The 27,106-nt window shown below is 40.1% G+C and overlaps 3 protein-coding genes across 4 annotated transcripts; all 3 read right to left on the bottom strand.

Moving 5' to 3' along the window:
* Window positions 1–796: 796 nt before the first annotated feature.
* On the bottom strand, window positions 797–2,068 carry LOC135613091 (uncharacterized). Its single transcript, XM_065110084.1, has 4 exons — window positions 1,929–2,068; window positions 1,430–1,827; window positions 1,152–1,222; window positions 797–1,070 (listed from the first exon to the last, which is right to left on the bottom strand). Exons 2-4 carry the CDS (start codon window positions 1,810–1,812, stop codon window positions 1,057–1,059), a joined length of 468 nt encoding a protein of 155 aa, XP_064966156.1. The 5' UTR covers window positions 1,813–1,827; window positions 1,929–2,068; the 3' UTR covers window positions 797–1,056.
* A 3,521-nt stretch (window positions 2,069–5,589) lies between these two features.
* LOC135607460 (peptidyl-prolyl cis-trans isomerase CYP95-like) lies at window positions 5,590–17,855 on the bottom strand. 2 transcript variants are annotated; one of them, XM_065099294.1, is made up of 14 exons: window positions 17,726–17,855; window positions 16,996–17,114; window positions 16,800–16,854; window positions 16,459–16,547; window positions 16,174–16,198; window positions 12,321–12,359; window positions 10,882–10,999; window positions 10,220–10,371; window positions 9,704–10,064; window positions 9,466–9,575; window positions 8,442–8,643; window positions 7,569–8,354; window positions 7,396–7,473; window positions 5,590–6,108 (listed from the first exon to the last, which is right to left on the bottom strand). In XM_065099294.1, exons 2-14 carry the CDS (start codon window positions 17,077–17,079, stop codon window positions 5,766–5,768), a joined length of 2,442 nt encoding a protein of 813 aa, XP_064955366.1. In that variant the 5' UTR covers window positions 17,080–17,114; window positions 17,726–17,855; the 3' UTR covers window positions 5,590–5,765. The 2 variants fall into 2 exon arrangements, with proteins under 2 accessions (XP_064955366.1, XP_064955370.1); XM_065099298.1 differs by lacking the exon at window positions 17,726–17,855 and adding an exon at window positions 17,628–17,649.
* Window positions 17,856–19,069: 1,214 nt separating this feature from the next.
* Window positions 19,070–24,214, bottom strand: LOC135612023 (UDP-glycosyltransferase 73C2-like). Its single transcript, XM_065107746.1, has 4 exons — window positions 23,836–24,214; window positions 23,359–23,709; window positions 22,541–22,638; window positions 19,070–19,210 (listed from the first exon to the last, which is right to left on the bottom strand). The coding sequence occupies exons 1-4, from the start codon at window positions 24,212–24,214 to the stop codon at window positions 19,070–19,072; spliced, it is 969 nt and encodes a 322-aa protein (XP_064963818.1).
* Window positions 24,215–27,106: the final 2,892 nt, after the last annotated feature.

Raw genomic sequence — 27,106 nt, 5'->3', positions numbered from 1 at the left:
TCTAGTTCTTGGCTCACATGCAGCAGCTCATTCTACCAAAGCTCTGTAAAGCTTGACTGAAGTCGAGAGAATCCAATGTGATGCTCACATTTCAATCTTGAAGTGGATCAGCTTCGAACTACATGCATTTAATTATTGCAGGAGACTCAATGGATCAATAAACTTACACTACTGCTAATCTTCTTGTTTTACTTCTTATATATGAGAGGGAATCCACCTGTTAATCTCTACAAGACTGTTGAGATTGGTAAGCAGTTTATTTTTTTGTTTAGCTGAAGACAGATTTGTTTGGAGGACAAGTTTACTTGGCTAACAAAAACAAAAAAAAACCAGTTTTTGTTTGGAAAAGATTTTATTCTTAGGGTTTTCTCTGACAGATTTAAAGCAGCTGAGTGAGAGAGGGTGAATAATAGGCTTTGGCATTGGACTTTGATTAAGTCAAAAGGGAGTTTTTGTTTGTTTTTATTAGTCTCCTGTAGTGAGAACATACATACATATAGACAAATGATGTCAAATAAGTAAATCAATACTTGTTGATTCTCTTTGATATTATATTTTCCTTCCACACAAACATAATGGTGATTTTGTTCATTTTACTGTTTGATAGTTTAATATGAGATATTCCTCAAAGTTTAAGCTCAAGCTTGGTTGAAACCAAAGCCTCTCAAATGCTTTTGTTGGACATTTCACAGTGCCAAGGCACTTCCCAACACATTATTCCTTGGTGATGAGTTTGAGCACACATCCCATCGGAGGAGACTGGACATATATGCGCTACAATATATACTTCCATTCATAATCAAACAGAAAGGGACTTCTCCTTACCGAATCCATTAAGCATCACCATCCTACCCTACAAGAAGCTGACAAGCCCTTTTCCAGAGACATAAGAAGAGGTGCAGGGTAGGGTGGAGGTCACAGACATCAAAAGCAAACGAGAACTGAGAGAAGGGGACACAACATGGGAGTGATCGAACAGACAAAACTAGTTATTATAACTTGATATTACTGCTGTATCAGAAGCTCTCTTCCATCGCTCACTTCTTCATCTTCTCCTTAGACTTCAGTGCCTGCCATGGAATGACACAGATGAGCCAGAGTTTAGGAGATCAGAGCAATGTTAGATTAAGCGCCAGTGGCAGATGGGTTGCCTGAATCCCTCGGTGCACTGCAGCGGAAGCATTCCATTCTGCTTGCGAAGTTGTGCTCGTTGCAGCCCGACCTGCAAAGCCGAAACATTATACTATGAATGGCTTGTTCACAGGAGAGGTGAAAGCTTTGGTAGCAATCGGATCTTCTTCTCTTGTACTCTCCTACTTTGGTTGCAATTAGACGCACGATGGAAGGAGATGCAGGTGATCCGAACCACCGACGTGCATGCATGCATGCAGTCGTTTGAACGAAGAAGAGGAGGGGGCAGGGAGGGCACCTGTTGCAGATCCAGTCTCCGGACTTCCACCCGGCACGCCCACCGCCGAACCCGAACGCCCGCGACCGTGGCACGTCGCCGTCGAAGCCGCAGCCTCCGCCTCCGCCGCCGCCGCCGATGGCGGAGTCATCCTTCAAGGCGCCGCACTTGAAGCAGCTGGAGCGGCTGGCGAAGTTGTGGGCACCGCAGGAGCAGTACCAGTCACCTGGGCGGACGTCGGAGCCGCTGAAGCCGAACGATGGCCCGCCGCGGCCACCGAAGGCGGCGTACTCGGACCTGTCCACGCTCATCCTCGGGTCGCCGCATCGCTGGCACGAGTCCCGGCGGCTGAAGTTGAGGTGTTGGCAGGACCTGCAGTTCCAGTCTCCCGGCTTCCTGTTCATCTTCCCGCCCACGTCCTACAAACCAAGACACCCAAAACAAGATCAAGAAAACGATTCTTTGTAGTTCGTGGAGAAACACAAGTCAGAACCAGCATTGGAGATCATTAATGGCTTACCCTAACTGGGAGAAAGAGAAGGAGAAGAGAATGACACTCTTCTGTGTGGTTCTTCAAGTTTGTGTTCTTGAGGGGAGGGTGGTTTTATACTTGCATGTGGGTTTCAATAATTGGGAATCTAAATTGGGTGTGGAGGCCCAGGAATGTTCTCACTTTTCCTTTTTACTGCCCCTTCTTGAACGATGGAATCACAGAGATGATGAACAAAGGAGAACAAAAAAGAGAAGAGGGAGGAGGAGATAAAAGAGCAGCACAGAGATGGAGGCCAAAAGACAGGTAAGATTATGGGGAATTTGAAGAAGGCATACTTGGCAACATCTTTTTAGACAATGGAGAGGAGAGGAAGGTGGAAATGCATGCATGTGTGAATCATGGCATCCACCTTGCCACCTCCTTACATGATTCTCACCCTACATTGGCTCTGTTCTTACTGGATGTCTAGAGTTGATGTGACAACGCATGCTATTATTTCCTTGTCTGAATGCATCTTTTCACCATGCTAATGCTCCAAAACAAGAAGTGGATTGGACAAGGAACATGGAAGAGTTAAAGACAGAGCATCACAAGACAAACAAGAATATGTATTCCACACACTAATCGAACCTTATCGAGCAACATTCTTTTTCCAGTGTAATTAGGTCAAATATGCTGTCAAATCTTTCATCTTTCTCATACAGTGATGCAGTGGTTTGGTCTTTAGAGCTTCAATCTGCCCACTCCAATGTTGCACTGTGGCCAGCATGCATGCATGCATGCATGCATTTCATGGCACGGAATCGGGAGACTAATTAAAGTAGTGCGAGGGTGAAAACAATGGATGGTGATGGCTTTATCTTTGGATTCACAGCTGAGAGAGACTGGAGGAATTATTGGAGAGGGAGAAAGCATATCCTTTCAGTGTTTTTCATGCACCAGCAGGTAGTGAAATGCTCAAGAAAGTAAAAGGAAAAACTGGTGGATTTCGATAAAGAAAAGTAGTCTTCGAGGATGGGTTTGACCATCTTTTCGCTTCCAATAATGATCCCCTGAATTCTTCTTCTTCTTCTTCTTCTTCTTCTTCTTGTTCTTCTTCTTCTTCTTCTGCTATGCATCCATGCAAGTTCAACCCCCCCCGGCGGTGTGGTGTTTATGTGAGTGGCCTTCGCTTTTGCTTTTCTCTCTCTCTCTCTCTCTCTCTCTCTCTCTCTCTCTCTCTCTCTCTCTCTCTCCGTGCTTTTCTCCTGGTACTGAAACGAAGGGATGGTCTCGAAACCAGAGGATGATATGCCCCTCCCTCCCCTCGGGCGCCGTTAAAGTGCAGCGGTGAACTGCGACGAGAAAGCAAAGGGTAGGGCTGGCTGCTGGGATGATTCGCTTCTCCTCGGGAAATGCATGCGTCCATGCAATGACCATGACCATGACCATGACCGAGAAGCAAACCTTCATCTCCCTCCTCTGCCCTTCCCATGATGTCTGATGGTGTTCTCCCCCTCAATACCAAAAAACTCTTTGTACTGTGCTTGTTGTCTTTATCTTTTCCAAGCATGAAAAGATGCATACATTGATGTACTTATCCTCCAGTGAGAGTGATTTAGCTCGCATCTTCTGGAAGTTAATCGATTTGAAAGTAGAATCCATTTACGTTGAAGCCTGCAGAATCCACATTCAATAGGTTAGTCTCTGATGTTACGTCACACAACTCCCTAAAACATTCAGCTATTGTTTTTCGAGTTCAACACTTATATATAGACGTCTAAGTCTGTCTTACAAAGATATCAGTTTTCTACACAACATTATCATCGTTGACATATGATAGAAGATTATGATATCATCAATCAATCTATGATTTGAGAAACAATCATAAAATTGATCCTCGAATCATAGATTAATTGAGGATATCATGATCTTCTATCGATACTGACAATATGTGTATCTTACATCTCGAAACAATATATGATCGATACACGATCGATCCTTCGATACGTATCTTAAGATTGAATTTAGACTAACATGAAAAGAAATCTCGATTGACTCTGATTTAAAAATTATTTCTATAATTAAAAAAAAAGAAAGATGAATAATAATGAGATTTCTCTTATCATAATTACGGTTTAATTTATGTGGAGTTTAAAGAAAATAAAATGGCAAAAAGAAAAACAAGTCCAAGGCAAATATTATTGGGACCGTGCTCGTGATTCAGGAGAATCTGTGGTGCTGTGACTCAGATTGTTCTTTGTTCATTGCACCTTCCTCGTCAAAAGATTTTGTCACGAGCGTCACAGAAGGTTAAAAGCATCGTTGAACGGTGATTCAACGGTACTCCGTAAATGCTTTTCTCACCTGTACAAAAAGCAAAAGATAAGAACAGTGGAAGAACAAGCATGAACACATGTCAAGAACGAAAGCGGATGACACCTGCTTTACTCTGACCTCTCGTCCGCTGATGCTGCTTGAACAGTGGGAAACGAGGAGGGGTTGGGGGGTGGATCACGATGAAACCTAATCTGGATCGAATTCGAGCGAAACACAGATGGCTCTGTGGAACCAATGCCGACTAATCGGACCGCAACGCGCTGATAGACCATTGCGATGGTGGCATCTGGTTGAGATATATCTCCCAATCAATATATTTTCTATATCTGAGACAGGGGCTAATTAAATATTATCTTTCTTAATTAGTCGCTATTTCAATCCTTATAATTTTAAAAATTATATTGGATCCCTATACTCGTTAAAGTGAAATTATATTGCTATTGCATGCAAAATAGGATTAAAAATATAATTTCAATGTTATTCTCATCGATAGTAATTTTACCTTCTATAACTTTTGTGAAAGCGTTTTCCAAAGAGACCCTTTCTACCAAGTGTCTTATTTTATTTCCTAAAAAAACCTCAAAAGACATAGAAGGTATCATTTTGTTTCCTTCCTAACAATACCCGATATTTTCATCAATAGAGTCGACGATACGAGGATCTCAATATAACTTTTAAAAATATAAGGATTATGATATCTAATTACAATAGGTAATATATAATTAGCCCCGAAGTAGGAAGAATTATCTAAGACAAATAAAAGAAATATAAGGAGGTGAGCAATACACAAATATATTATCCAACCGGATAAAATGGAAAGGAGATATGTTTATTGAATTTTCTGAGAGAATAGCATTGTTTATCGATGAACTTCAATTAACAGTAATATTCTTCCAATAATATGTGAAAGTGATAGGGGATATATTTAGATAAGAATTTAATATTGTTTTATGAATGTTGACAAAAGTGATGCACATATTGTATTCAAATTTAGAAGCGCAAATACATTATTCCAAAGCGTAGCTTTAGAAAGGATGATTGCATAGCAGCATTGCAATGGATAAAGAGTACACGGAAGAGGTCGGGGCGGGCTCAACTCGAGTGACGGCGATCCCACGGCTAGTAGGACCAATGCGCACAAATTAAAGGGTCGCCGACCTCGAGGAACGCAGAACATCCAAGACCTTGAAAGCCTTGTATCATAGGGTAGCATTGACGTCAAAAAGACCTATGGTCATAATCAAGAGGAGCATTCTTCCCCTATATCTGATTCATGAATAGATTGAATAGAAGACATACATTTGTCTCCTGTTTTACCTGCAGCAAGGGGTCACCAAATCAGCAGGCAATCATCCTGAAAGAATAGAAATGATGATGGCAATCGGCAAGAAAAATCTTCGATAGTTCATTCATTCCTACACAGAGTAAAGCTTTTTGAAGCAACTAAGAAATATCATAACTGCTCATACAGGCGTTCAAGATTTCTAACTGAAGAATTCCTTCTACTGCACAGCTGCTGGGTTTTAATTTATAAAACATTGTTTTCTATTTCCCATCAGAATCGGGGGAGGCGTCTCCGTATGAGACCAGCCCTTTCCTTCCGCCAGAACTGCTGGAGGGGGACCTTGACTTCTCCTTGCTCACTCGCTTGGGAGAGGGAGTATCGGCGGAGGAGCGAGACCTGGACCTGGACCTCGACCGTGATCCAGATGGGCTTCTGCTTCCCGAGACTGACTCATGCTTCTCAGAACGAACGTTGTCTCTAGTGCCGTGTGGCCTTGGTTTTTCGGAAGCAGGCGAACGACTGTGAGCTGAGCTCATGCTGTAGCCAACTCTTGGCCGGGCAGCAGGGCTACGGGATAGGCTTCGGCTCCTTCGATTTCGGTACCTAAGTACATGACAAAAGAAACCATTCACCACAGGAAAAACAACAACAGAGTCCATATAAGTTTGAAGGTAAAGCTCGCCACAGAGACCAAAACAAATTTCCTTGGGCACCGTTTTGAAAGCCAAATTGGACTTTAAAATTCATAGACACAATCCACATTTTTAAGAACCTTAAAAACTGAAAGCAAATTTAACAAATCACTGACATAGAATAAAAGAACATTCTTATTTTAGCTAAAATAAACTTAGAAAGAAGAACAAGGAAGCAGAAGAAATTGACAGTCCTAACTGAAATAATTTGGTCCAAACTGAAATAATTTGGTCCAGTTTAGCTAATAGTTCCTGTTAATTCATTCAATATCCAACATTCTAGAAATAAAAATGGTTCTTTCCAATTTGAAATCAAGCTGAACGAAATTAAATATAATCTTAACTACATGTTCTCTCTAATGCCCAGACTATAATATGCATTGACATATATAGTCATCTCCATAAGATTTAGTAATAATAGCCATCACTTTACGATTTAAAGACCATGTAAATTTAATGGATTATAATGCCGAGTTTTTATAAACATCATTTGACATAATGGGAATTTTCAAAATCTTGTTATTTTTCTTAAGGGATATTTGCATCAGTTCTTGCAATTATGGATAACTTATCTATCCAGGTTCAGATCCACATCATTGTGCGAACCACTATCATGTAGAAAAAGTCAATTCACAATGAAAAATCCCAATCATCAAGTAGGTTGACAAATCTTCAACCATGAAACCTTGGAATAAACTACTGGTAAATCGTTATGCCCAAAGGGCAAAATTTATCCTACCAAAGAAGCATATGTAGTGTGAACCAAAGTCAATGACCTAGATACTACAGGTAGAGGGAGATAACTTGTCAGACAGCCAGGATATAATTTATTGGAAAGTAAGCTTTTACAGATTAAAATACTTGTACAAAAAGTACACCTATGAAGTGTAAAATAATATCAAGTTGAACATCTAATCATCATATACAACATATTTTCATAGACTTAGTACCGTGCAGATTTAAAAGATAAAAAAGTTGTCAGTGTCGATACTTGCAAAACAAGAATGTTATATAAGCAACCATCTCCAAAGGATTTGCTATGGCTTGCATCAACAAAGTCCTCGATCTTATAGTAAGAACTAAGAAGTGCTAACCACATTTTTTTATTTTCCCATAAATCTTTTCAGTTGATGAATCACAACTACACTTGAAATGTATAATTTGCAGCAAACTAAAATGGTTAGAAAGGTAATGTTACCTTGGTGGGGTTCTTCCTCTTTGAGGGCTCCTATAACGTCTAGGGGAACGGTTGTGGTAGCTTCTATAGCTTGAATACCTAGAAAAGGAATAAGAATGACAACAAAATCATACTTATAAAGGGAATTGACCTTTAAATAACAAACACAATCATTCAACATAATGCCACATTACCTATCACGATCACTTCTTCCACCATAACGGTGGAATCTATTAGGAGACCGGTCAGGAGAAGGAGTTCGGTATCTTCTCGCGAAGGAGTACTGCTGACTGAAACCTCTACCCCTTCTTATGCGCTTGGGAGACCCATCCGGGGGAATGCTTCTTGACAAGCTCCTGCGACGATTAGATGACGGTGAGATTGCCCTGCGAACAGGGCTCCTGCTGATGCTTCTTCGGGAATGAGCTCGTACAGGGCTACGACTTTTGCTTCTGCCGTTAGATTTTACAGGGCTTCTACTCACACTTCTCCTAGCCCTCACTGGACTCTTGCTAGGGCTTCTCTGCTGCAGCAACTTTCCTGAGCTTCGACTAATGCTTCTTTGTTTTTCCATGATGGGACTTCTGCTCAGGCTTCTTTGAATAGGAGCCTTGTCCATGTTCCCACTTGGATTTCTCTGCTGCAGGGACCCTGCCGAGCTTCTGCTTACACTCCTACTATCAACTTTAACTGGGCTTCTGCTTTTGCTTCTAGTCTGACTCACTGGACCTTTGCTAACAACTTTTCTAATGGGGCTTCTAGCATTTCTTCTAGACGGGCTTCTGCTGATGCTTCTCTGAGGAGGGCTTCTACTTGTGCTGCTCCTTCGGGGTGGATGAACAGGACCTCTACTAAGATCTCTTGTAGTGGGGCTCCTACTCAGTGACCTTCTGGCGCTCAGACTTGGGCTTTGAGTTGCACTCCTTGGACTGATACTCATACTCTTGCTCATGGAATGGTTTCGTCTTGTGATTTGGCTCCTGTTCATGAATGTCAAATGAAATACCAGTTTGACAGGAAGAAGTAAACAGAAAGAACAACTTTAGGTGTAAGAAGAAGAAAGAAACCTAGATTTATTTGGAATGTCATCTGAACCAAGTAGCCTATCCATATCTCTGTCAGTCGGTTCTCTAATGTCACTGCTCTGGAGCTCTCCATTTTCTCCCTGGGATTTGGGTTCTTCTCCGAGAGGCTTGTCAGGTTTATCTCCATTGTCAGGACATTCAATAGTGTTTTCTCTTCCCAAAGGTACTGGTGACTGTTTATCATCTAAAAAGAATAACACAATAGCAGCGAGAATATCACTGTCAAATAATGAAATTCACGGAGCTATATTAAAGCTAAATCATAAAAAATACAAGGCACTGAAAGAAGGGTAACATTCTCTAAAATAAAAAGACACTAATCAGAACAAACTTATTTACATGGACATTGCCTGGCTGCTACGTATACCCATGCCATCCACCTTGATCCACTTAAAGTGGTGAAATATTTATGTTATCTGAAGAGAGCATACATTAGAAAGTTAAATACATTTCCTGAGCAGTGACGTCGGAAATTTTGCTTATACAGTTTACACACATGGTTGTCTACGTGCTGACTTTCAGATACATATAGGTAGGCACACCTGGAGTATCTCTGAATGCATGCACGATACAAGCAATGGAATCCTAGGCACACAGATATCAGACAGGACCCAAAACAATACAAGTGAAATATCAAGGATTATTCAAACATATTCTAAGTTTTTTGTATGCTTTCTTAATACAATAGAAATGATATTTTCCAACATACTCATTTTCTTCATCCCATGGGTTTAATATTAATATATCCTCTATAGAACTACACACATGCCAAGGGGAAGGAAATTGAATATTTTTCTGGGAAAACAGGTTAGATTCTTAAATGAATTACACCCCAACTAATGATACCATAAAGGAAAAATTTTCCATACATATCATTTTCTTTGTTATTAATGTCATTATGTCATTTATATTATTTTTACAAGTTCTCATGATCTAACCAAGCTATTACATGGATTTTATTAGAAATTTAATAGTGAGGGAGAACAAAATAAGAAACTAGACATACCAGACTTATGAGAAGTGACCTTAGACTTCCGTTCTCGTCGTCTGTCATTCCCAGCAGCATCAGAGCTGCTATCATTTTTACTCTCTGTTTCAGATTCACTGTCCGGCGTCCTAGTATTAGCATAAGAAAGGATATATCATTTTCATGTGTTAAAAGAAAATTGCTGCATACAAAATGTATTGAAAAGAAAAAACATGCATGAATCATCAGATATCTTATGCTATAAGTAGATGGGAACCTTTTGGCCTTGTGCCGTGATTTCTTCTCATGCCTTCTGTGTCTTTTCTCCCGCTTTCTATCCCTTTTCCTTTTCCCACGCTTGTACTTGTCTCTTTTAGAGTATTTCTTCCTCCTCTGCCGCCAGTCATCACTTGAGCCACTGCTATCAGATGCAGATGATGTGTCAGATTCAGAATCACTGTCAATTTCTGAAGATTCTGTTTCTGTTTCTGATGAGCTATCGGATTGAGACGAATAGTGTCTTCTCTTTTTCTTCTTTCTTCTTTTAGAAGACTTCTTATGCTGTCCCCGAGACCGTCCTTCGTGATCATCATCAGAAGCGTCTCTAACTCTCTTCAATTTGGCATTTTTCTTCTTCTCTGACCATACAAAAACCATCTGATTAGTTGGAAATGGAACAAAGAAGAATCCATATGAAGAGAAAACTGATTAGCATGCAGCAAAAAGTTGCCCTTGATCTTAAAAATTAATTAGAAGCTAGTAAAAAAACATAATGCTCTTCCACTTATAATACCATTTTCATGCAATGCAGCTACACTCTCATTAAGTTCCCCACAGCTAACAATCTTCACAGGAACAACAGGTCTGTCACCATCGACATCAACATTCTCCATGTCCCTCAAAGTTTCTTGTCCTAGAATGAGCTTGCCAAATACAACATGTTTCCTGACAAAAGTTTCAACCAACAGTTTATTAGAATTGAATCACATGTAATGATATAAGACGGACAAATGTCTCAAGCATAACAAAGAGAGATGTGCCATAACCATGTGGCTAACATCATATTAACAAGTTAGTATAATTCATTATATATACAAGCAAATATTCACATGCTTATAGGAACAGGTTAAGCATGAATAACAAGTACAGAACTGTCAATTATTATCATGATTAAAAATCAAATGCAGATTGGTTTCATGTGCTTGTGTACCATGCATCAAAGTAATGTAGCACTATCAATAGATATAGAAACCCCATAGGTGCACATGCTTAAATGAAAGAAAACATAAATGTTATAGTAAGAGCCTCATATCACTTGGATCATATCACTTGGAGCATGAGAGTTTGATGCATGAAATATGTGCATTCTTTGTCAGAATATTTCCTCATTCATACTACTAAATATCAACAGTAGTCAAATAAGCAACCACAGCAGATACATAACATGGAACTAACCCATCAAGATGAGGAGCAGCCTTGAAAGTGATAAAAAACTGGGAACCGTTAGTATCACGGCCAGCATTTGCCATCGCAAGAAGACCAGGACCATCATGGTTCAGCATAAAATTTTCATCTGGGAACATCAGCAAAATAAATAAATTACAACAACCAAAAAAATCGAAACGCTACTTTTTAGGCACATATTTCAAGGAACACATTTTCATCTCATCAAACAAACCACATAGTTTTGTGAATAAATTATTGTGCCGAGGTTCTTGTTTTAATGCAGAATTCATTTTCTATGAATCCATCTCGAAGGTATGAGAATGTTAGCACCTAATTGTACCACATACTTTCAAGCCAAAGCTGATCACAATATTATATTAGTTTAAAAGTTCAACATAAACATAATAAGATAATGGTTTGCAGATACTCCAATTCAAATGCCATGCATGCTGCCTATACAAAGCACCTAATTAGCAAACAATATTGTTAAGAGCTTCGGTCTCTGTTCGAAATGATCAGACCAGATAAACTAAAAACAGCATTGCAAATATATATCCACCAAAAAGCAATAGCAGCAAGATTTTTTCCAAAAATGCAGGGGCTAAAGATATGATAGACCTAACCAGCATACCGCTACTTCAACCATATTGACTAGGTCATACGTTTGTAATGATTCTTGCTCTTATAATCAAGGTTCAAAATACTGTCCAGAAATGTACATTAGTACATATGGGATGATATTTACCAGTCTGAGGCTGGGTTCACAGGTTACCCACCTAGTAACCTGCATAAACCAGATGGTAAGCCTTATCTATATTTTTCTTTAATTTAGGGTTTAGGTTTTTAATACCTCTCTCTCTATATTGTTGCTATGGGGTACATTATACATAACAGAAATCAACCATATTTAATAATCTAGTTCTACACCGATCATATGTACCAGTTCAAACAGGTTCTGGTACTGATAATGGGACAAAAATTAAACCTACATATTAGGTACATAAGAGTATTTACACAAATACAAATAATCACATATTTTGAGGTATAAACATCACAACCTACTATATGAAACAATTGTCTCAGTTTCAAAGGAGGCACTTCTATGCACTGATGATATTATAGACAAATCTCAAGTTGAAAATCTTATAGATATACTTATTAAGTTAAACTTTCAAGGAAAATTAAAGAAACCTCATAAATACACTTCCAATTTGAAATTTTGCAAGAGTATGTGAGAAAGAGGCAGTTGTATGGAAATCAGGTTATGTTAAAGCTGTATTCCAGATAATTTTAACTTTATAAGAGGCATACACCAGATTTTACATATTCTGAAAAGTTATAAATAAACTTTCTCTATTAAAAAATTAATACGAACACCAATAGAACTAAAACTATAGAGTGCATAAGCGTGTGTAACACATCCTACCAAAATTTTTAAGTAAATTTACCTGCAAATTTCCCACCATATATGCTCTCACCACCAGTTCCTGAAAACAATAACAGATGCTGTCAACAATCAAGCAATTAAAATGTCATCGACTAACCAGATGTTGCACCATAGTCATTATCGAGAAAACCCTCATTCATAATCAGGGCATCATATAAAATGTACAAGAAACAGCAAGGCAAAGATACAAAAAGAAGCCGCATCTAGTCTTAGTCCATATATGCAATGTCAAAATCACAGAAAACCATCACACAAGAAATATAAGCAGATTCTTCCAAGTTGACACCTAAAAGAGCAACCTCGAATAGAGCAAGTTGAAAAAAACATGTGATGTAACTCATAGTTTTCTTAATTGGCATTACCCAAACGACAATCTGTGACAAGGCTTTCTAACTAACATTTCACCCTTTTGTTCATATTGTTATCAGATTGTGACCTGTTGCATAACTATTATTTGTATCAATACTAAAAAGGACCGATGAAGGAGCAACATATTCATGCAAACAATGGACAAAGTTAGCAAGGAATAATAGTAAAGTAAGTACCTTAATATTCATGCAAATCTATTTACATAAGATACTATATGTTCTAAAATGCATATATATATATATATATATATATATATATATATAGAGAGAGAGAGAGAGAGAGAGAGAGAGAGAGATGAAGGACATTGTAGAATTATAAACATTTTTGCAAGAGACACAAGTGTACATGTTTGTAAACAATTCCTACTACTAATCTGATCTTAATACTACCAGCAAATATCTTGCACCACCATAAATTCAAAAGGCAACAGCTAAACTCTTTTTGTTGACCAAGTATAAGACAATCTTCGATTTGCAGCAACAAGCATAAAATGATGTGCAAGATGGACAACGATGATGATTCCAAATCAGTAATATCAATGAATAACACAGAAAAATCAAGTGATAAAAATGTTACCAATATACCATAAGTAGTAGGAGAAATGAACCTGAAACTTACTATTCCATCATATCCTTTTTTCTGGAATTAAATTGCTGAGTTCAAACGTACATGCTATGGCACACATCAAAACTGACAAAGGACGACAAGGGATGTAGAAAGATCAAACAGCTTTCCTAACCCAGCCTTAACTCTACATAGATGTAGTGACATTAAAGCTAAAATGCTGCCTACTAAAAAGAGTTGAAAAAAAAAATCATAGGCCAAAAGAGCATCATCTGATTACAAGAAACAAATTACTCTAGATTAGGGCAGCCAAGGCACAAGGCTCCCACCAATGTAGGATATGGAAGGATCAATATTTACATGAACCAAGGTTCCCAAATGGTGTTTCCCACTGGTCCGGACAGAGAAGGATGCAGATGAGGAGGAAGGAGAAAGAGGTGACGAGGAGGAAGAGAAGGAGAAGAGGAGAAGGTGCGGAGGAGGAGAAGTAGAAGATGGTGGCAGCAGAGAAATAGAAGAGGAGGGGGCGGCAGTGAAACTACTGAAAGAGGAGGCAGTGGCAGCAACAGAAAGGGGCAGTTACAGCAATGGGAGGAAGCAATTGCCGAAGTGGTAACAGCAGAGGTTGCAATTGTGACGGAGGCTGCAAGGGAGAGTGGAGGAGGGCTGTCTGTAAACATTTGTTGACAACTATTGACAGTTAGATGTGTCTATGATCACATTTCGATCGGTACACACAAAACAGGAAGTGCACCATCTAGTACACCCCATTTTAATCAGTCTGCAAAAGCAGAATCACCTATCAGACTGGTAAATACCGGGCTTATATTGGGCAGCACACCTGGTATTTAAAACCCTGACTTAAACATTGGTTATCTAGATAAAAAAAGAGCAATTTTACCATGATGCCAAGATTTCTCCTGAGCAGCAACTTGCTCTACTGTTCAGAAACCAAAGGATGCTTTATTAGCTTTCCATTAGTTTTGAGAAGCATGATGCTCCTGTAATTCTACCAGTCCAGCAGTTCAATCAAACATGAACATGAAAACTAGCAAGTAACAATCACAATGATTAAAACTGTCTTCTAAGAGAACCACTTAGCAAGTTTTTTTTTTTTTGCAAGACACTTAGCAAGTTGGAGTTTTAACAATTTACAGAGAAATTTTTTTATTGAAAAACAAATAATTTGACTGCCAAATTAACTTGCTTCCAACCTTGCGGTTACTATGTCAACTTGCAAAAGAGACAACAACACCTAAAAGTTGCATCTTTTCCATCACAAAAGAATTAGATAATTACAGTAGACAAGTAATTAAACTATCAAAACACAGTGATTTAAAAAGCGCTAGGCGCTAAAAGACGCCAAGGTCCACAAACGCCCGAGGCGCTAGGCGCTCGCCCAGGCGCTCGCCCGAGCGAAGCGAGGCGCTAAATTATAAAAATATATAATATAATTATTTAAAATTATCTAAATTATAAAAATATATAATATAATTATAACAATAATTTCAAATAAATAAAAATTAACAACATTAAAATCAAAATAATATATTATTAATCTATTAACAGAAAATTAATCATTTTAAAATTCAAATAAACTTAATATTAAGAGTATACTGAGCCTGATGGAGAAACGAGGAAGCAGCGGCGAGCGGCGGCGGCAGCAGCGGCGAGCGGCGACAGCGGCAGCGGCGAGCGGCGACAGCGGCGAGCGACGACAGCGGCAGCGGCAGCGGGAAAGGGAAAGGGTGCGGAAGGCGCGAGCAGCGGGAAGGCTCGCGGGAGGGCTCACGGGAGGCGAGAGGGCTCGCGGGAGGCGCGAGCAGCGGGAGGCGTGAGCAGCGGGAGGGCTCGAGGGAAGCGCGAGCAGCGGGAAGGCTCGCGGGAGGGCTCACAGGAGGCGCGAGCAGCGGGAGGGCTCGCGGGAGGCGCGAGCAGCGAGAGGGCTCGCGGGAGGCGCGAGCAACGAGAGGGCTCGCGGGAGGCGCGAGCAACGAGAGGGCTCGCGAGAGGCGCGAGCAGCGAGAGGGCTCGCGGGAGGGCTCGCGAGAGGCGCGAGCAGCGAGAGGGCTCGCGGGAGGGCTCGCGGGAGGCGCGAGCAGCGACAGCGGGAGCAGCGGCAGCGGTAGCGAGCGACGAGATCGCGATCGGGATCGGGATCGAGAGCGACAGCAGGTTAGTGTTGGGTTAAGGTTAGGGTTAGGGTTGGGGTTATATCGGTTTAGTTGGTTCGATTGAACCAACTAACAACCGAACCAGGACCGAACCAGACCTAAAATTCTGGTTCGGTCGCCTTGGTTTACCCAGGCGCTCGCCCGAAGCGCCTAGCGCCTGGGCTCGGGCGAGCACCCAGGCGGCGCCTGTTTGAAGCGCGCCGCCTGGGACATTAGCGAGGCGCTCGGGCCTCGCCTCGCCTCGCCCGAGCGCCTAGGTGAGCGCCCGAGCGCCTTTTGCAATCACTGTCAAAACATATAAATGAAGCAACTCAAATAAGTATTAATTGGGACCTTCAGAAGAGAGACCAATTGTTCAATAATATATCCTAGTTCAATTCAAATTACAGTTGTCTGGTAGCTATTATTGCTTGGTCAACAGCCCCTAATCCTATAAACCCACATAACTGCATTTTTCAGAACCATTAACATCACAGAAAGTTTATAATTCGACCATCTGAGTCAAGAAAATTTCTAAAGATGATTGCTAGTGTGTTTGTGCATGCAGCTTCTACATGCTTGAATGCAGACAAATATAAGTATCAAATCTAGAGTTTATGGAAAAAAATAAAAAATACAGCAACCAACATTCTAAGTTAAGATATACATTAACCAACATAAGAAATTATAAAATCTGTATAACAAAAAATTTCAAACCAAAACTACAACGAAAAATAGCAAACTACACTTGGGATGTATAAACCATACCATTATGTCTTGAAAAGTCACCACCCTGTCAAAAGAACAATCACATCACTCAACAAGGCAAATTGAAAAATTTATCAGCAGAAGACACAACAAGAGACAACCTTAAACACTATATGGCAACAAAAACAGCCATGACCATCTGGCCTATATCCTACAGCTTATACAAAGGGTAATGTGACAAAGACTAAAAGATAACATGAAATACCAGAAAAGAGTGCAAGGCATACATGAGTCAAAAGTAGTGAATGACTGCTATGTAAAATTCATGAAGAAATAAGAACATACCTGTGCCATAAAACCCTTAATAATCCTATGGAAGATTGAACCCTTGTAGTGCAGGGGCTTCCTAGTCATAAGCCCAAATCCTATTTCACCTGTAAAGTGTAAACCACAACTCATCTAAAGTCCTCGACAACTGGAATACCCAGCTAGCTTCAATCCTCAAAAAAGAAAATACTTCTTTGCAAACAATTGAGACATATGCCAGCAATGACAAAGTACTAACAACAAACGACTCTCCCTTTGAAAAAAAATCATATTGAAAAAAAAAGGAAGTGTAAATATAGGTGCAACCCTGGCATAAACTGACATGGATGGAGTTACTAGCCTCTAGAGGAGCTAATTACCTGTGCAGAGTGCTCGAAAGTTTTCAGCAGTCTTTGGAACAATATCAGCAAAAAGCTGCAATAGTACAATTCATCAGCAGTCTAACAAAGTGCACTTTGAAAGAAGGAAAGAAAAAGACAGATTGTCCGCTTTACAGGGAATGATAAGATGAAACAAAATCTTACAGTCCAGTTACTGCACAATTAGATTCAATACCTCGAACACCATCCTTCGTGCAGCATTTCCATCAACTGATACATCTAGGAAGACAATAGGGTTCTTTTTCACCTTTTTCTTCATCTTGGTCTTCAACAAGGCAAACAAGGAAACTTGGTCTGCATGATTTCAGAAGATAAATCAACAAAAAAGTCGTGCAATAAAGATAATGTGTTCTGCTAACTTGTAATGCTAGAAAGAGTAATCTGAGAAAGGAAGAAAAAAAATATATAATTAGCAAGTTAATTATCTAAGACAAATATAATTTTCAGAGTGACAGTATCAATGGATTCTCCGATGGCTCAACAATGGCACTGCTCCGATCAATCCACGCAAATTGGAAGAACCATCAAAGTACGGATAAGGGAAAACAACAGGCCCAGACAAGTATCGCTTTCTCAGACCAATCTCCAACAAATGGGAAAAACCGATGATTCAGACTGGCAAAGACTCGATGCCGACGAGCAAGTCTAAGTCTATTCTTCAAAACATCAGATCCTGGAACCCTAAACCCTAGCAAAATTGTACAAAGGCCCAGGAGCACGGATGAAAAGAAACATAGAATAAGCAGCAGAACCCAAACCAATGAACCAGAAACGAACAGATGTTGCAGCTGGTATACAGATTACAACCTAGAAAGAAAGGCCAGAGAAGATGGAGATGAGAAGGCGACCCACGAGAAGGAATCGTGGAAGACGCATTCAAACGGTAAGAGAGATAAAACCTTTACCTTGCGGGATAGCGAGGAGGGGAATCTGAGAGGAGCAGCCGCGGTAGCAGGCAGCTCTGCGACAGGATTGGGAGACAATGGGTAAACCTAAAAGCTTCACGAGACCACCTCCGATAGGTTAAGTTTAAAACAGTATTAGGAGACCAATACTTACCGTAACGCCCCTGTGATGGAGCTTGCATTTACCCGAGGGTCCCGGACATGACGTGGCTATCGCCTTGTGCGATGCACGTGAGTCCTCAATTAAACGGAAGTAAGATATACCCTGCGGCCCGTGCGTGATTCCAACGCGTCCTATCTCGTTCGGCCACCGGATCAAATCTCTTAAATAAATATTAGAATTATTTCTAATTAATCTTTATATATATATATTTTTTTAGCATAAATCTTTTTTTTTTTATATTTTGAATTTTCATCCAAAAACTGACTAATTCACTGTGGAATCATGCAACGGTAGTTTTTGGAAGAAATATCAGATTTTGAGGAAACAAATGCTCTGTAATTAAAATAAAAAACAAGTCATTTCTCACAAGCAAATCGAAATTTGAGAGGAAAAATGCTTCATAATACAAACCAAGAAAAAAAGGCAATTTCATTGTGAAAAGGTAAAAGAGGTATTCTTCTAGCTAAATTGTCTAATGAAAGAAAGTGATCATGATAGTAATAAACATCAAACATTTTACATGATGATGATTGAATTTAGAGTGGTTACCGGATATAGTTCAAAAGTGTACTATTCAAAACCCAATCCACAAGTAACATTATAGTCTCATCCAAGATTCGTTGTACCGTACCATATCGATGTTTCGACCTGGGCTCGGTACGGTACGGTACCGATGTACCAAATAATTTTTTATTTTTTCATACTGTAACAATGCTACAGTATAATACTGTAGCACTATAGCGATACCGAGCGATCCGCGTACCGGTAATATGTCGGACCGATACGTACCGCCCGATACGAGCGATACACTTCGATACGACAGACCTTGGTCTCATCACTCGAATCATAACGTCTTTGGTGTCTTCGTTCGAAATTGGGATCCTCAACAATTCTTATTCAACCATGCTTTGCTTTAGCTGTCTCATCTTAACCGTTCTCCAATCCTATATCAAATCTCAACTAGACACTCGTACTAAAAAACTGTAAATCTGACCGTCTATCATCGCCAGTGATAAGCTGCCCTCTGATCTGTAGCATGGAGGTGCAGTTGATACAGCATTTGAAGGAATTCTTCAGTAGGCAACACTTGACCAAGCAAGTTTCACAGTTGGTATAGATACTGTAGGTTGGTTGCAGTGATTTTCTTTGACAAACAACAAGCGGAGACAAAATGAAGTGATCTACTTCCACAGTTTCCCAAGGGACATGTTCTTCTCGGTCTCTTTCTTCATGACTTTAGCAACTGCCATCTCGAAATCCTCTTGAGTTACATGAACTCTCCTTTCCCGGAGTGCAAACATCCCAGCTTCTGTGCACACAGCCTGAGAATAAAGCAGCAAAACATGCAAGTAAAATGCTATTCAGAGCATAACTTGGCATTCTAAATCTTGAGCACAAGAAACTGCATGAGTATACAACTAAGAAAAGGTGCCTACCTAAAACTGATGATGATAGAAAGAAAAAAAGTTGGCAGCACCATGTAGAATGGCATGCTTACTACTGTTTAAAGGATTGCCAAGCAAAAAAATAACTGCAATCATGAAGCAAATAGTGGAGGAAGAGGGAAGAAAGGATCCAACCATAAACAGATACCTTAAGCTCTGCTCCAGATGCTCCGTTCATTTTTTCTGCAATTTTTTGAGATCTATTCCACGCATCAAGTTCATCTTCCTTGAGTGAATTTTCAAGATATCAAAGCGGGACCGAAATACAATTGGAGGTTGATATTATTTGTTAAAGAATAATAATACATGGCCGTTGACTATTCTAACAGTTACCTCTTCGTTGGAATTAGGGAATTCCAAGGTTTGCCTTACCGTATCGTACCGGTGTTTCGACCCGGGCTCGGTACGGTACGATACCGGTGTACCGAGCGGTATACCCTAATGTATCGAGTAATTTTATATTTTTTATACCGTAGCAGTGCTACGGTATAATAATGTAACACCGTAATGGTACCGGGCGGTCCGCGTACCGGTAACCTGTTGGACCGGTACGCACCGCCCGTACCGGGCGGTACACTTCGGTATAGCAGACCTTGGATAAAACAATCGACTTCGTTTAGCACACTACTAAACAATATACCAAGAAACTGACTTTTGTATAATACCAATGAAGCTAAATCACAAGCTAGATATCAACATACTTTTATTTTATTTGATGCTTCAAGGCCATCAAGCTGGTTAAGAAGCTCAAGCATCGTTCTTTGCACTTCACTGTCACCATTTCCGGTGCCAGATTCCATTCTAGTAGATCCAATACTGTCTATTTCATCCATGAAAATAATTGACGGAGCATGTTCCCTTCAGGAAAAGTATTTGCATTAGCACAGTTCAAATTACCAAATAGGGGACCAAAGCTAATTGATTTTTCCTATCATGGTCTCTTTAAATTTAACAAAGGATACATAAAGCCATAGTGTTGGAGGTATAAAGTTCCACCCTCCTAGATTGCAAGTGCTAATTCATTTTAGTAATGAAAGAATGCAGCATCTTGATTAACAGGTTTGCCTTGTCCAGGATGATCATTTAGATAATCACAAAAATTGTAGAGAATTACTATCTATGTATAGAACTTCCCATCTCAGAATAATAAATCAATCTATGATCTATTAGGATAAGATACAGTGTACAATCATAAAAGTAATTTTCTATGAAGCATTTTTAAGTCATGTTCAAGTTTTCTGGTATTAGACGATACTATTGAACCTCATTCCTTCCAAGAGAAAGAAATATTAAGAGAAAAGAAAAGACATCAAAAAGCAAAATCTAAAAAACTCCATAGTTGGCGATACTAATCGATAAAAACTTCTATTGGTCATGACTGTTGCCTTAGTACACAATAGTAGCTGGATGCCTTTGTGAATCCACACTCTGATACAGAACGTAGACATGGAGCCCAAAGGAAGCACTTATCTACATCTGTTATCATATGGTTTTGAGACATGTATGTGCTCTGTCTACACAGAAAGTGGCACATGCTCCTCACAAGTTTTCTTTTCTTTACAAGATGCATCTTCAAAAACCTAGTTATAGATCATAGATCCCAATCTATGATTCTATTGTGCACCATCTAAAACTATTAATCTGAACTGAGGTTATAGCCTGTACAAATATATGATGATAGAAGCCATGACTTGCTCAGCTCCAAAACTAAAGGAAAATTATCAAAAGTGATAATCATATATTTAATATTGAAATATTAGGACACTGCCATATTGTAGTTCTGTCAAGTGCTTTGCTTTCAAATAAATGCAGAAACCATATACATAGAGAGAACACTTCTAATATCGAGTATATATAGTTAAAAAATTTCTGCTTATATGTTAAGTAAAACATTTAGATATCCAAAGACCTAAAAAGATTGAGGAACTACAGGATGAAATTATGGGCTATCAATATATTGACTACATCTAATTCCTTGTCTTAGCAATCTAGAACAACTTATATTATAGTTTCCTTTCCTAGAAAAGTAGAAAATTTTAAAAATCACACTTTTCTTGCATCTTTGAGTAATGATATTCAGCATTTAAACTGAATCAAAATTGCTGAAGGGCACATAAACAGAATTGAAGGGTTGTACTTATCATAGAACCTGCTCCTCGTGTGCTACCTCCATTTCAAGATTCATAGTGCAATACCCATAATCCCTTTTACTTATCAACATAAGTGGAATTATGAATCTTAAAAAGAACTAATATAAAAAGAAATATATATTTTTTTTTTTTAACTTTATGTAAGTTTTATTTTACCCTTCAAATGTATGAGCAAGTCATATTTCTGCTAGAAAACAGGACTACATTCGCAGAGTATCTTCAGATCGGAAATCAGATTTCATCCCGGGTATGTATTGGAAGATTAAGATCATATTCAGGTTGATCAATCTTAGTTATATCATGGGCATTTTCTATTGTTATAAAATATATAAGCCATTGATGATCCATGACTTTGATAGAAATTTTAGATTGAAAAATACTTATGGAGCTTGGTCTAGAGGTTTTTAGAAATGTCTACATTTTATTCAGAAGTAACAATTTGGACTTTAGTAATGATATGGTAATAGTAATACATATTCAGTTAATGAAATTTATTTACAAAATTTTGACGAATGAATACATATTACATATTGATTCGCTCAGAAGAATCTTACAAATAACTTTCATTACCAAGACTCAGATTGTTACTTCTGAAACGAAACTAAGAATATTGAAAAGAAACAAAAAATTATGAATATTTTTAAATCTGAAATATTCTACCAAGATCACAAATCACCTCCAGCCTACATGCTTTATCTTCCTGAGTATAATCAATAGAAATATAGAGAAGTCCAATACATACCTATGATTCATCTTCCCGAGTATAATCGTAATTTTTTCATATCTTTCTCTGCTTGAATGATGCTGAATCAAGCCTGTAAACCATGTTAATTATAGCCAAAGTTTGTTCATTACTTTTAACAATTTTCAATTCAGTAATGAGTAGCAATTAGCTAAGATGTCAAAAAAGTTCCAAATAGATGCAAACAAATTTTGAGGGTGAAAAATGCAGAAAGATCATAAATAGAATCAAGGAAATCTCTGTTTCTCATGAGAAAAATAGGTGTTAGGTGGTAAATCCAAGAAGAAAAAAGGGCAAATAAGCTACATAATTTACCTTGACTAAGACCTTTGATTTCCCCATAACCTTCACCACCTCACCGACATAAGAACCAGGCTCCTGAAGTAGCTGCAGCTCCTCTCGGAGCATCCTTACTGCAACCACAGACCACAGTAGGCACACTCAATTAGTTAGTAAAGAAACATTGGCATTTGCTTGGGTGTTGTATGAAATTGCTCATAGGTTTATAAGCGATTCAGATTAAACCAAACTGTGGTTTACACTTTGACATCGTCTTTTGGAGAGCTTTTAAAGACTTTTAAATCTCATACATAAGATTGAATTGTAGATAATCTAATTAGATAACTGGGTGGAGCCTTAATAATACTAGATAGACATAGATGAGATAATCTCATCAACCTGTAGATATCAACAAAGTATAAAGTAATCAAGTGAATTATTGGAGTTCAAAATTGTTTTATTTGAGGAGGTATGCTTCGAATGTCATCCTCCCTTCGAGTATCACATAATTCTTATTTCAGAGAGAGAACTGAAGCTTCTGTGCGTCGGAAGCATCGTTTGCAAGCTCCAGAGCATGTCGGCTCATGAGCGTCAAGTCTTCTGACGACGAGCCTTCTTGGCCTTCTCCCCCGGATTCTTGGCCCTCATCCTCCTCTCTTCTTCTTCCGCTCCTCCATCCAGCCGCTACGTGACCGCCTTCTCCACATCCTCCCGGGTGATCAGACCTTCCGAATCATCGGCAATATGAGGACTGGACATGTTGGTCTTGAGCTGTGGCTCTTCGACGCCTCCAGGCCAAGTCCTATCTCGATCAGACGAGAAGAGCTGTGGCTCCCGATGCTTCCGAAGCTAACGTAGATAACGGACCCCGTCTCCTTGGCGTCGAGCCAGTTTCCTAATGTAGTTCTCGTCGACGTTCGTCTTGCTCCCTCCTGCGACCTTGTCGCTGGTCTCCTTGTTGGAGAGGCAGACTGGTCCTGTAGCCCAAACCTTCTTCTCGAGCGCCTTCTGGTAGCTGTCGATGAAGGCGGCCTCCAGTTCGCGAAATCTGTTCATCACCAACTCATCGGCCGTGGATTCAGCCTCCGCCACCTCGTCGCGGAGCTTCTCCCATCCTGGATAGTCGAAGAAACTCATAGATTGGGCTCTCACCACCTCCACCTTGTGAGGCAAGTCGGGTACGAGGAAGGGCTCGAATGTGTCGGCTAAATGGTAACCGGACTTGTGCTTGCTCACGTTACGAGTGCACAAGAGGAAGAAGCAGGAGGGCGCGTGGTATACAAACCGAGGCACGCGCAGTTCGCGAGCGACCTCACTCGTTCACGGACAACATGCGTCGGAGATGACGCAACTTGGCTTCGGGCACTGCTGACGGAGGTGGAACAACAATGGCTCTCGCAGCATGCTCAACGCCCCATAGAAGTTCTTGACGAGCTCCCATGACGGGATGACGTCGTAGTTCTGGCAGCCCTCCGACAACCCAACTTCGGCACAAGGGAACCGGAGCTCACCAAATTGAATCAGCAGGCCGGCCGCGTTCGCACGATCGATCATGACCTTGAACCGGGAAGTGTTGCCGGGTGTGGTCACGACGCGGACGGCCACCGCTTGGAGCGCGAGAAGACGAGCCAGGTCGATCACGGGGATCATGTGGCCTTGGACAAGGAGAGGAACCAAGACGAAGTGAGGTTTCCGGTTGACGTAGCTCATGGCCGTTGGGTCGGTCATTTGAGCAGGGAAGAGGCGGCGGCTTAGCTTGTGGCGGCCGCTGCGCCGAGTTTGGAACCTGAACAGTGGATTCTGGAGTCGATCAACGGGAGGAGACTGAGCGAATCCTCCTCCTCCTCATAAAGACCATGATTCATACACGGAAGAAGAGGTGAGATTGAATTGGAATCTGGGATTGCAAGGCATTTCTGGGATGCACTTAGTGTCTTTTCCCGACACGAGTCAACAACATGGACACGATGCATCCATCAGCTCCCCAATGACGAGAACAATGTCCGATACGATGTCTGCTTGGAAGGTTTCGAGTGTGATTGCGTCAATTAGGATCTCGAAAGAGACGGTGGAACGGTTCAAATAATGTTTAGTTGTGCTTAACATATTTTGTGCTCACGAAACTGTAAATAATACCGACGAAGATATCACATTAAGAGGTGAGGAGGAACATCAGACGTCAGATTTTGACCGACGAGCACGTCGGTACATCGCACGGAAGGATATAGAGTAATTATCTATTATCTTCTATAGTTAATTATGATTAGTATCTTAAATTTTATATTTAAAAAAGTAATATTAATTACGGTGAAACATTTATTTTCAAATTTTCTTACATTGTTAATTTTGTTGACAAAAAAAAAAATCATACTTGTTGTCATATCCAAAAAAAAACATGAATGAAAATGATAAAAACATAATTTTATTTTTTTTAAATATTAAATTTGTATCCACATATCGCCCTAATCAATTTATCTTCCTCTTCTCTTTTCGATCTACTTATTTGTCGTTTATCCACCGCACTTGTTCGACTTACATCATTCGACCATCGCTGCACCTGCAATGCTCGCTACCGTCGCACCGAACCTAGTTCGCCAATCGCACCTGCTCAACTATCGCACTTGCTTGCCCTCCGCATAATTGCGAGCGTTTGTTGCGACACTGAAGGAGGTTGGTGGCTCAATTCTGAAGCTTCTGATAATGGAGGGTTGGGGAGCTTTTCGTTATACACGAGGACAACAATCTTGAAGTGTTACAAGGAGGTTGTCTGGATTCATATTTAGGGATGATTGGGTTTCCATCATCATTGGTTCATCTGTTTGCTTTTGCTTCTCCTTACATGTCACTCAGTTGACTTTATCTATGGAATGACGTCAACTTATTTAATGGATTCCAATTGTATTAGCAATTTGTTATACGTTATAATCATGACATGATAGCTATATGATAATATATTCTTTTCTTCAATTTTTCACAATGTTCCAACCAGAAGGGCAGCCTACACAGGTATTGTAGTAGTGAACGCATCTAATTATGCAAGGGCAGCCTACATGGGCGAGTTGGGTCTAATGCGATAAAGTGAGCAGTGCAGGAGAGACGATAATCGAGCGGTATAAAGAGTAGAAACATTCAAGCAGTGTAGGAGTGATGATAGCGAGCATTACAAGAGTTACAACGGTCGTGCAATGCAAGTCAAGCGGATGCGGTGGACGAGCGATGGGCAAGTAGATCGAAAAGAAGAGAGAAAGAGAAATTGATTAGGTGGAGAAGTAAATATAAATTTAATAATTTAAAAATAATAAAAATATATTTTTATAAGTGTGATTTTTTTCATCGATAAAGTTAATGATATAATAAGAATTAAGATTAAATATTTTTTCTTATCCCAATATTATTTTTTAAAATATAAATTTTGTGATACTAATCATAATTAATTATCGGGATAACATGTAATTAGTTATGTAATTACTTATGTAGGCGTACGATTTACCTTTTTAAGATCTTGCTTCTTTCGACTCTGCACTCAAAGGTGAGTCGTCTGGTGGCGGTAAGGTGATAGGATTAAGAATGGGAACTCGATGCTTTTACAGGTAGCACACTACACGTGCACTCGACAGCCGGCACCCCCTCAAAAGAGGCCCAACACGGCTTCGATGCAAGCGCTGAGCTCGCACTGGACGCCAAGCAAAGGAATGGTAGTGGGTAGTGCGTTGGTCAAGAAAGAGAAGGACAATGGCGACCATGCCTGTAGCTTGCGCTCGCTTCCTGGGAAAGGAGACATAGGAGAAGTTGTAAAAACCGTGGGATGTGGCCTTGTTCGATGCTTCGATTCTTGAAATGGAGTAGTTGCCATTCCAAAACAGATAAGTGAGCTGATGAAAGTCGATGAATTGACGAATGATGCAGGTGATTCTTCTACATCTCTCTGTTCCTCTGTGTCTGTGTAGTGGACTGATGCCTTCCTCTTTTCTCTGCGGTCAGAAATATCGGTTTCTTCATACGAGGGGGCAGGTCTCGGCAGACCGCGGCGGCGGCGGTGGCACCTCTGGTGCTTGTGCAGGGACATCTGGGTCTCCAGCTCGGGTGCCCGCCATCTACAGTGCACGCGCAGCCCCCGTCCACTATTGCGCCGCCATGCCCGTACACCAGGAGTTCTACCAGCAGCAAGCACCGGAGGGGCCCCGCTGCTTGCACGGGTAGAGCGGACGGACGCGTCGCCGAAATCCGAGGTTAGGTGCAGTCGGAGAGCATAGGAAGAAAGAGAGGAGAGGGAGGAGCAGTCAGCAGCGGAAGAGAAAGCGCGAGTGCAGCTGATGGTGAGGGCGGAGGATGGCAACGGCGAGGTGGCCCTCGAGTACTGAAACGTGTTGGGCACCACTCGGTCTGTTTACATATTTCTTCTGACACACTATTTAGAAAATTAAAATTATTCATATAAAAAAACTCAATTTTTAGTTTTAATGAAGTATATTAAACATATAAAAATATATATTTTTTATTTTTTGAATTTCTAATAATTAAATGACGTTTTCCTTTCACTAATGAAGAGTAATATATATATTTGTGATTTTGATTTTTTTGTTAGAGAGATACTGTGGTAAC

The sequence above is a fragment of the Musa acuminata genome, chromosome BXJ1-2, assembly GCF_036884655.1.
Source record: "Musa acuminata AAA Group cultivar baxijiao chromosome BXJ1-2, Cavendish_Baxijiao_AAA, whole genome shotgun sequence".
NCBI classification, from domain to species: domain Eukaryota; kingdom Viridiplantae; phylum Streptophyta; class Magnoliopsida; order Zingiberales; family Musaceae; genus Musa; species Musa acuminata.
Note: the sequence above shows the minus strand (reverse complement) of the source record. Positions and strands in the feature narration are given on the sequence as shown.

Coding starts and splice junctions, on each gene's coding strand:
- LOC135613091 (XM_065110084.1), bottom strand. CDS start 1,812: ATGAACAGGAAGCCGGGAGACTGGAACTGCAGGTCCTGCCAACACCTC. Junction 1,223..1,429: donor GGAGACTGGATCTGCAACAG/GTGCCCTCCCTG, acceptor TCGGCTTTGCAG/GTCGGGCTGCAACGAGCACA.
- LOC135607460 (XM_065099294.1), bottom strand. CDS start 17,079: ATGAAGAAAAAGGTGAAAAAGAACCCTATTGTCTTCCTAGATGTATCA. Junction 8,644..9,465: donor GGTCACTTCTCATAAGTCTG/GTATGTCTAGTT, acceptor TATTCTTTTTAG/ATGATAAACAGTCACCAGTA. Junction 8,355..8,441: donor GACATTCCAAATAAATCTAG/GTTTCTTTCTTC, acceptor ATTCATGAACAG/GAGCCAAATCACAAGACGAA.
- LOC135612023 (XM_065107746.1), bottom strand. CDS start 24,214: ATGAGCTACGTCAACCGGAAACCTCACTTCGTCTTGGTTCCTCTCCTT. Junction 22,639..23,358: donor AGACGGGGTCCGTTATCTAC/GTTAGCTTCGGA, acceptor CTGTGGTTGCAG/TAAGGATGCTCCGAGAGGAG. Junction 19,211..22,540: donor AATCAAAGGTCTTAGTCAAG/GTAAATTATGTA, acceptor CTTTATTCTCAG/GCTGTGTGCACAGAAGCTGG.